The 11,010-nt window shown below is 33.0% G+C and overlaps 1 protein-coding gene across 3 annotated transcripts in view; it reads left to right on the top strand.

Moving 5' to 3' along the window:
- Positions 1–8,562, top strand: part of LOC106681701 (putative ankyrin repeat protein RF_0381) — a 9,733-nt gene extending 1,171 nt beyond the window's left edge. Inside the window, exons 2-3 of one of the 3 annotated variants that reach the window (XM_014422161.2) lie at positions 285–369; positions 7,030–8,562. In XM_014422161.2, the coding sequence (XP_014277647.1) occupies positions 322–369; positions 7,030–8,535 (1,554 nt within the window). In that variant the 5' untranslated portion in view covers positions 285–321 and the 3' untranslated portion in view covers positions 8,536–8,562. Of the gene's footprint in view, positions 1–284; positions 370–5,800; positions 5,959–7,029 lie in introns of those variants that run through there. The other 2 variants (XM_014422163.3, XM_014422162.2) reach the window with 2 other exon arrangements.
- Positions 8,563–11,010: the final 2,448 nt, after the last annotated feature.

Genomic DNA, 11,010 nt, shown 5'->3' with positions numbered 1-11,010 from the left:
TATGTATGAGATCATTTATCAATATTACCTATTGCCCACAACTGTGTGGCAGATTGTAATATCTATCAATAAATAAATCTATCAATAAAAAAAAAAAAAAAAGTATAGATTACACCAGGAAAATTTATCCTAAATTATTTTTTTCAGGACTTGGTACCGAGAACGGTATTTTTTCACTGATGTATGTTATATCTCCCTTTGTGATCTTCACAACTATTCCTTTTTCATCTCCGTTAATACATTTAAAATTCCATGATTAATTAACACTTAATAAATTGTTTCAGATACTTCTATTCATTAAAGCTTTAGAAGAAAAGTGTAATGAAGTTCATATTTATACTACTTGCGATACTCGCAGTAACTTCATCGGTAAGTTGGACATTTAAACACGATTGCTTCAAGCCTTGCTAATTAGAATAAAAAACGATGCGTTCAATGTTAGACGATTTAGTTACCTTCTGAAGTTCAGCCCAGGTTGAAACAGGTTTCAGTAATTAATTAATCAGTAATTTGTTTTCAATAAAGAAGTGAAAAGTTCTTTTAAATAATTTATTTCGTAGGATAGCAGCTAGCTGTATTAAGTTGGCAAAGGAATACACAACACTCTTCAAGTCTTCATGAATTCTTAAAGATACTCTAAAATCAATGTTTTAGTCCGGATTTTTAAAATAATATTACACTTATCTGGAATTTTAAACGAAACCAGGGAAAATAGTTTTAATAATTGAGCTCTGATTAAAGTATGTTCGTTAAGGAATGTAGGGTGCATTACTAACACTTCTCTAAATGAAGATATGTACTCCCCTCCCTAATATAAATTTTACTTTATGGAATACGAATGTCTGTTGCAGCTGGATACTTTGTGTATATCTGCAAAGAATTTCACTGCTACAAGTAAAAAGATTTAAATTTTCTAACAAGCAGTGCATAGATAATTAATATTTGTAGTCCTCTATCTGGTTACCGTCTTCTTCTGTCCTTTTCCATCCGGTTTCGTAAAAGACACTCCTCTTCTACAGTGGTCAGAGCTAGCTGAACTCCAAAAATCTTTAAGGGATTAAGGGAAATATTTCTCTGTGAACTCCGGTTTCGAATTCAGCAATATAGCCCTTTGTGATTAGTATTAGATAATGTGCTCAACAGACTTTGAAATGCTACCACTAACACTTAAGCCAATGGTTCTGTCGGGGTTGTCTGGTCTTGGGCGATTTCTCCAGCCTGATATCCACTTTACAGAAGGCCCTCGAAAGGCGTATTCAATAATAAGATAGGAACGGCCGTGCCAGAGGATGAGCCCTGGACACTGACTAGGTAGAGGAAGTATAGGGGAGCGAGTCTGAGGTAGAGTTACAGTTCTAGTTGCCGAGATGAAGCGGACAGCCTAGAACTGTCATGATAGGAGCCAGCTTACTAGTTGCCGAGATGAAGCGGACGGACCAGTAAAGCTAATAAGGCTAGGTGCAGCTCTAGTTGCCGAGATGAAGTGGACGGACTAGAGCCGGGGAGAGACGGGAAATTACACTGGTTGCCGAGATGAAACGAACGGACCAGTGTAACCGTTAAGGAATAGGTTACAATCTTAGTTGCCGAGATGAAGCGGACGGACCAGTGTAACCGTTAAGGAATAGGTTACAATCTTAGTTGCCGAGATGAAGCGGACCGACTAAGATTGCTGGAGAGAAGATTGGCTATCGTCTTAGGTGTGCTTACATAGAAACAACTTTTGCGAGTATAGATTGACAATGAACTTCAATAACTCAAGCAGTGTATACGCCACCAGTGCCATGACTAGACCCAGGTAAGGATGTGGATCTAAGATCGATATGGGGGATTTAGAGTCCCTTATTTATAGGCCTAGTCCATGCGGCTGTGACCGAGAAGCGGTCGGTACATGTCTGCTTGAGATAGGTTCGTGCATTGCATTGTTATTATTTATTATTCATTGTACAGATATTGCTAAGTATTATGTACAGAAATTATTAATCTATAAAAATGACAATTTGTTTTTACAAAATAATGCAATATGTAAATTTGGTAGCTTCAGTGAGGCTCGAGGTGCTGTGCTCTTGTGAGTTGTGATCGCACCGCTTGCTTCCTCTCGCTACAGTTCCTTAACTTTTTTTGGCACCAGAATTCTTTTGATAAATGTAGAAAAATGGCGGAGGCCTGTTGGTAGAAGTAGATGTATGTATTTGTAAGATAATGGAACCCCCATATTATTATTTGATACAAAAAAAAAAAAAAAATGCTAAATCCTGATTTTTTTCAGCTAAGAAAGAGTAGGACACTCACACAAACTTAAAGAAAATCAGAGATAGTAAGGTTAAAAACTTTGTTGAGTTGACCGTGACATGACCCAGCAATAAATTATTTCTAGAAACTGCAGTGTTCTGCGGTAATCCGGCTGTGAACCACAGACTTGGGGGGAAGTGAATGAGAAGAGGACTGATAAAAAAATTCATCGACCTCAAAAACAAAAAGAAAAAAAAAGCTAGAAAGGATTCCGAGACTGATATTACTAATGCTCCCGAGGAAAGTATAACAAATCCTCTTCCTCATAAAGTAAAAGATTTAAGAGAACCTCCACATTTGTATCAAAACTATTTAAGAAAACTTTAATTTATAAAAACTCCAAATCCTATCAACGTGAAAGTGAGATATTTGGCTGATGTAATTTATTCATTAACAGAATAATTATATCACCTTATAAAAGAAAAATGTGAACATTAATTTTGTTCAGAAGGTAGTAGAAGAAGCACTAGTCCCTGTGTAGGACTTATACCCAGAATAGAAATTAGGTAAGCTTCACCTGGATAAGAGTTTCTCAAAATGATGAAAGATCATCGATTTTCATAAATATGATAGAGGACAGGGATAAGCTAGACCCTGTGGTTTGCGGCGTACATTTCTTCTCTCTGTGATGCACCATTCCCGAGAAAATTTATTGTGATTTGTTTAGCACCAGTTTTCACATGACCACTCACCCACAACAATTCGGCTCTACGATCGCAAGAGAACCTCTGATGCCCCAAAGCTCAACTCCACATGTCCAGATTAGCCTTCTTACAGTCATGTAGATCAGTCTTTTGTAATGTGCTGGAAGTTTAGACCGTTTTATCTAGTAAGTGCTGTAATAGTCGAAATCGACGTGCAGTTTCCTGTCTTTTCAGTCTTGTGTGAGGATTCCAGGTTAGTCGTTTGTTCAAATATAGTCCAAGGTAGAGGATCTGTTCGACAGGGGTAAGAGTAACATCATTAAATGAAACTGTAGGGCAGTCGAAGGTTTACGACGAAGGGTAAAGGTGATTTGATAGGATTTGTTGGAATTTATCTTAATCCTCCAATTACTTGGATGCCATTCTTCGAGGGCTGTGGTATGGAATTGGTGAGTTTGGGATACAATTAATGGGTATATTAACTGAGAGAACACATGTGTCATCGGCATACGTGGTGAGGATAGTGTTAGGATTGGTTGGAATGTCAGCTGTATAGACGGTGTAGAGGATGGGACCAAGGATACTACCTTGAGGAAATTTTAAAACTTAAAACAAGAATATTTTATAGGAAGGGCTAGGCTAGAACATAAAACCGAAACAAATGCCCTATAACTTAGGGCTTTGGAATTTCCATCTTGTTAATAATAGTTTTTGTGAAACTTTTTAGAAGCTGTAGGTACTATCCGGCGAAAGTAAACGTCATTGAATTTGTTCCTTCAACCTTTTCCGTAAACGAAGGTAAATCGATTATAATCAACAATTTCTTTTTAGTCCAATGTAATATTTTTAAAATTTTGTCAGAAGACGTAAAAACGGATCTTCTTATATTTTACAAAAAATAATAATAATAATAATAATAATGAATAAAAGGAATATGGTATTTTTGTGTTTTTTTCTTTCTTTTAATGCGAATTTAATTTAATAATTAAATTTAAATAAAATTAAAAAAACATTTATCATTACTACTTTTCTGTATATGAAAATAACCTAACGCAGAAAGAACTTCTACAGAAGCTTATTTAATTAAAATAAAAGCATAAATGGTAAAATATTTCATATGTTTTGAAATCGATGTAAATGGAAACTAATATTCAGAAAACAAAAGTCCTATGAAGAGATTCTCATTTCACATTCAAGTGGACCTACTTCAATTTTTTTTTTAAAAATAAAATATAATTTTTGAGTTTTTCAAAAACAACTTTATCTTTTCTAAATAGTTTTATTTATTAAGAGATTGTTGACCATAGATGACATATACGAGGAGAACATGGTTAGGGGGTGCGGTCAAAATATAAAACAAATAAGTTGAGGTAACTTATTTGTGTTATATTTTGACTGCAAACCCCAACCATGTTCTCCTCATATAAGTTTTATTTATTTTCTTGCTTTTTCTTGGAGACTTTACTTAAGTAGAAGACTAATAATCTAAAAACAGATTAAGGAAAGTACTATATCACTATGAGATCAAATATGAATAAAAGGCGATGTCCGTTAATTAATGAACTCTCAATAGTTAAGGATAATAAGGTAATAATAATAACTACCTGATAACTAGGGATAGGATTTTTATGTGCTAAAAAATCCGAAATATGTACATAAATATGTGCTAATAAATTGTCAAATATTTTAAAAACTATGTATTTATAAATTTTGTTTAATGTTTATAAATACATTTATAAAATTGTTTGTTAAATTCAACAATATAAATTACTAATTAATTAGTAATTTTATAACTTAAAAAAAGTTACATAAATTTGTATTTATTACATATTATATGAATATAATTTTAAAGAAATTATGTTAAAATATGTACAAAAAAATGTACTTAGAGAAAACATAGCTGTTCAATAACAAGACATTAATTTGTAATTGTAATTAATAATAAATTATAAATGGAAATAAAGAATAATCCTTATTAAAAAGAAAAAAAAAAAAACTTTAGAAAAATATTTAAAACGTTGGAAGAAATCAATTATTCAGCAGGGTCGGTTAGAAAATTATTGAAGATTAAATGCATTTTTAAATTTAAAAAAAAAATCTTCGTTGGTTTGACCGCAGAATGGACTTGTACCGGCTAAAAGAAAAAATGTTTCTTGCGTTCTCTTGAATTTTACGTAGTTGCTGCTAAAAATGTATTTACAATTGAACAAATAATTTAAGGAAATATGTGATTCAGGACAAAATACCTAAATATATGTTAAAAATAACAAATATTTCAGAAAATATGTGATTTACAACAAAATATGTAAAAAAAGGCCAAATATTTAAAAATATGTGAAATAAAAATGGCTTCTTTTGGTCAGAAATGTCTTGAAAAACCTTTAGTTAGTAAGTAATCGCAGATATCATGGTCAGGTAAAAATATGTGAAAACATAAAAATCCTATCCCTACTGATAACTCACTCATTCAAAATCACCAAAAGCATTCATGTATTTCTCCCCAGGGTCTTCGTATGTTTTAAGTGAATTATTAATATTTCTACTAATAATGAAACTAATCATTAATATTTTTACTAATAATTAATAATCAAAGAAAATAAAAAGGTTAGTGTGTCTGGTTTTTATCATTGAGTGTCCGTATAATATGTTATACGTACACTAACATACATAATCTTGTGTTAGAGATAGACTTCAAGACTATAAACTTCTTTTGCTATAAAACAATTGTTTTATTAATTAATGACAAGTTCAAATTAAATAATACATTATATCTTTAACTATAAAACAAAATCAGTTTTTATAATCTTTAGTTCACTGAAACACTCTTACAATAAATGACATATAACAGTCTCAGAGGTTATTTTATTTAAAACCATGTGTTAACCGCACTTAATTGTTATTTAGAGGTGGGGGGAGGTTAGAGCCTGAAGGTAAGCATCTTTACATTTCCCCTCCCGCAGAAGATTAACTCACAGGATTAACGTTGAGAATCCCCTGCATAAGGTAGCAGTTTGTTGCTATGGTAAAAATTTGTGGCAGAACCTTTTCTTCCTGAGTTGACTTGGTAGATTGTTTTTGAAATTTGCTTGATTATTCTAAAAGGTCCTTTACGTATTTCGTCGAGCTTATTGCGATTTAACTTGTTGCCTGTTTCGGTGTACACTAGATCATTTTTAGCGAATGTATAATTTTTTTTGTTTCTATCAATTCTTTCTTTATTTATTTTGTGGTATTTTTTAGAATTCTCGAATGTTTCTTTTCGATTTTCATTTAAGTTTCTGTTGGATCGTAACTCGTTTGGTGAAAAGAATGATTCAATACCATACAGTAGATATAGAGGTGAAAATTTAGTTATGCCAGGGTCGGTTCTGTTGCTCATTTATTTTACAGCGAATTCTATTGACTAATGTCTGATTTAGATGTTTGTTTAATTCATTAGAGAATGGACAGTTTAAGCCGTAAATATCAATTTAATCTTATTAACTGTTAAAAACTTTTTAAACTCATATGAATTAATTCCGGTATACTGATCAGATAGAATAATTTTAAGTCTATGTTGTTTTACAATAGGTTCTAATATTTTAATAAAATCTATAGCTTTTTGATTTGAAGATGGGGAAACAAAAGCGTATCTGGTGAAATGATCTACGAGTATATGTAAAAATCGTTTTGGGGAACGGTTTCCTGCAAAGCCAGCAATTGTGTCAATCGACATTATCTCAAATGGTTCTTTTGCTGATCCTAATTGGGACAAAAGCCCAATTTCTCTTGTCCTCCGCGTTTTATTTTTCTTACAAATATCACACTGATTGCAGAACTCTCGTGTAAGTGCGTCCATTCTTCTGAAATAATATAGAGGTCAGATCTTAGCTGCTATGTGTCCCACGCCAATGTGACAAGTTTTTATAGTCTTTAGTTCACTGAAACAGTCCTACAATTATAAATGACATATAACAGTCTCAGAGGTTATTTTATTTAAAACCATGTGTTAACCTCACTTAATTGTTATTTATAGGTAGGGGGTAGGTTAGAGCCTGAAGGTAAGCATCTTTACAAAATACATCAGGTGCGACTAAAATTTTAATGTTTTCAGGATGAGAGATATGAACTGCAGGAAAGACTAGAAATCGCAGTCGCTAATGATAATCCCGTAGATATTATGGATCTGGTCAATGCAGGTGCAAATATCAATGGATCAACAAGATATGGAGAAAGCTTCGTACATTTGGCTGTGAGGCATGGCTGTACATCCGCCATTGCCGTGATGGGTTTAAAGAAGGCCAATCTTGACGCTATCAACGACTACGGTGCTACTCCAATGGAAGAAGCCGTAAGAAGTGATAATGCCGCCTGTATCAAGGAACTGTTATCGGTTGGTGCTAAAATGGATAAGCGTCTCTTCAGAGGAGACACCTACCTTCACATTGCGGCCTCTGAACATCGAAATGGAGCACTTCAGGCGTTACTTGATGCTGGGCATGAAATTGACGCACAGAATTATCTGGGTGAGACCCCTCTAATGTTAGCTCTCAAAGCGGGCAATGACAAGGGGATGGAGATCTTGCTGCAAAGAGGAGCTGATGCCAAGATGGTAAACAAAGAAAGCTCTTTACAGTCGGCCGTAATGTCAGGAGATGTGGATTTGTTTGAATCATTTATCGAAACAGGAATGGTAACAGACCATCTTTACGAAAATGGTGATACATTGATCCATTCGTTAGTCCGTTCGAATAATGCTACTGAATTGCTCAAAGTTCTAAATCAAAAAAAAGGGAAAGTAGGAGTCTTACAATTAGACAAAAAGAATACAGATGGCTTCGCGCCTTTACATTTTGCAAGTGACCCGTCTGTTGTAAGAACACTGCTCGATATGGGTGCGAATGTAAATGTTACAACAGAAGACGGTAAAACAGCACTCCACATTGCTTCGGCCAATGGAGCTGTGGAGGTGGTGAAAGTTCTGACTGAACATAATGTAGGGATTGATATACTGGACAACCTAGGAAACACTGCTTTGATTTATGCTATACAAAATTCCAAGTCACACGTCACTAAGTATTTATTGTTCTGCGCTGCAGATCCGAGAATCAAGAACGAAAATGGATGGACCGCCCTTCACTACGCCGCAGAAGGAGATTCTTGTAAAATAAACGTTCTTATCTGTGTTCAAGATGTTACAGTATTGTTAGACGCTGGAGCCAGAGTAAATGAACAGGATATTAATGGGTTTACTCCAGCATTTGTTGCAGCAATAAACAACAAATTAATTATACTTCAGAATCTGATAAAGCATGGTGCTGACCTGGCGATGAAGGGGACGATGGGCGCCGGAATAATACATGAAGCAGCCAACAGAGGGCTCCTTGAAATTGTAACCTACCTTCTCGACACAGGAGTGGACGTTGATTCTAAAGATTCAGAAAATGGATGGACTGCTTTGCATTATGCGGTTGAGAGGGGGCGCAAAAAAATGGCTACACTACTGTTAGATCGTAAAGCAGACTCCACTATAGTAGGAGAAGATGGTCGAACGGCGCTACAGCTAGCTTTTGAGCATCGTCATTTGGAAATAGCAAAGCTTCTTATTGAAGGAGCGTAAAATATAATATATTGATTTTAAAAAATGTATATGCATTACATCCTACTATAAAGTTATCTATTTTGTTAAAGGTGTAGCAGATAGGCAGCCAAAAGCCTGGGATTATTAATTATCTCTTTATTGTCAACCTGCTACTCAACTCATGTAAATTATTAAAAATTGAAGTTCAAGCTGTAAAATTAAGATATATTTTCATTTATCAATTACATTATACTAATAAAAACCTTGGTGTCACCTTTGACCAACACCTCTGCTGGAATAACCACATTTCTCAAATCACACGCAAATCCATAACTGTACTCAAACAATTCCTAAGACTCCGTAACTCCATTCCTCAGAATAGCCGTCAGCTCCTGGTATCCTCTCTCGTCTTCCCCCACTTCGAATACGAATCCTTGGTGTATGGAGGGCTATCTGCAGGACCAGAGTTGAGACTGAAGAGACTCATGAATTGCTTTGTAAGATTTATCTTTGGGTTCCTAAGGCGCTCCCAAGTCTCCCGCTGGTATACCGAGTTAAAGTGGCTCTATCCAACCTCCCGAAGGCAATACCTCCTTGGTGTTTTTCAAATCAAAAAAAAGCTACCTATATCCTAGATCTCCTCACTCTTCGCTCATCCATCCACTCATTAAACACCAGATCGCAACCGATTGATTTATATATGCCCTCCAACAGAACCGCCTTCTTTAGCAAATCCTTTGTCATACGTGCAACCTCCTACTAGAATTCTCTTCCCATTTCCATTCGCCAGTCCTCATCCATTTTTTCCTTTAAACAAAACCTATTTCTCCACTTATTGTATAACCAAACCTTCACATCATTGTAATCAAATAAATAGGCATATATTGACTAACATTATAAACAGTAGTAAAGCCAACATACCAATACAAAATGTAATTTCATTTTACTATCTGAAAATTTGTAAATGTTTGCTAGATAAAAATCATGTATTTATTCTTAGGGGACATAAGTCCCAGAATAAAATTATTTTTTCATCCATTCATTATTACATTGTATGGATCTGTGAAATTTCAAGTGAAATAGAAAAAAAATTGAACAGTGAAATAAAATGTTTTCATAGTTTATTCATATTTTTATATTTTGTCGAATATTATTGCTTATGTTATTAATAAAACCTTAATCCATGTTTCACTATCAATTCATATTTAATAATTATGTTAAATATTTCTTAACAGTTAAATATACATCATCAGGATGATCACTTGAGAGATTAAATATAATTCATGTACGTGTTATTTTCGAAATTCAGAAATGAACAATATAGAACATTGTGACGTTTTATGATGAAACAGTTTTAACAAATACGAATTACTTGATAATCAAATATTAGTAACTTGATTAACATTAATCGTTCCCAAATAATAATAATTAGAAACATATTTATATATAGTTGACCGCATAACTTAAAATATGAAGAATAATGTCAGGGTTGCGGTAAAAAAAGAACAAATAGTTTTTAACTATTTAGTGTCCAACGTTTCGCCCCACTTTTCAGGTCTTCATCAGTGGCTAATAAGATACAAAAACAACTAAGAAGATTACAACAATAAGATACAAAAAGGTAAATTAAGATAGGATAAATATTATGTAAAAAATAAGTATTAAGAAAATTATATATAAATAAAAGGAAGGAAGACATAAAATAGTATTAATACAAAATAAACTTGAATAAACAATATTAAGAATAAAAAATTACGTAACAATGGTAACAATGAGAAATTTAAAAAATACATAAAATATACGGTTAAAAAAGTACAGGAGACGCATATAAAACGAAAAAGTGGATGTGGGAATACAAAATTTAAACACATTTACAGACGTAATATGAAGAAAGTTGAGATTAAATAAAGGCCATGAAAGAATAAATACAAATAAAATTAATAATGATGATATTAAATGAGCAAAGAACAAATCAGGACCACCTACCTGTTCAAAGCGAAAGGTTAAACAGACATTGACAATAAATTGGAAGCGTGGAGGAGTGGAGGGAAGGTGGTCTTTTAAGGTTATGTTTCTATTTCAAATATGTCTCATATACAGATAGTATTCATAAAAATATTATGAAAAATAATACAAGAAAGATATAGAAATATGATAATAATAATTTTCTAATTTTTCTTAGGAATATATAAGTATAAATAGAATGATACATATCGTCACTAATAATATATACTGAAGAAAATACAGTTAGGATAGTAAATACAATATAGGATACAATACCAATGATTGTAAAAGAAGTAAATAAATAATAAGTAAAAGTAAATAAATAATATTACATAAAAATGTGTGAAAATAAAATACAAAATAATTAGACAATGATAACACCTGTTGTTTTTTATATATCGTAAAAATAATAATTTATCTACACTGATAATAGTAATAGTAAAATAACATTAGTTACATGAAAAAATTTAAGTGAAATAAGGTAATTTAAAAATCTGAATTGAAAGTTTA

The sequence above is a fragment of the Halyomorpha halys genome, unplaced genomic scaffold (genome assembly GCF_000696795.3).
Source record: "Halyomorpha halys isolate HHAL.00 unplaced genomic scaffold, Hhal_1.1 Scaffold361.1, whole genome shotgun sequence".
NCBI classification, from domain to species: Eukaryota; Metazoa; Arthropoda; class Insecta; order Hemiptera; family Pentatomidae; genus Halyomorpha; species Halyomorpha halys.
This window is presented reverse-complemented; position numbering and strand designations above follow the sequence as displayed.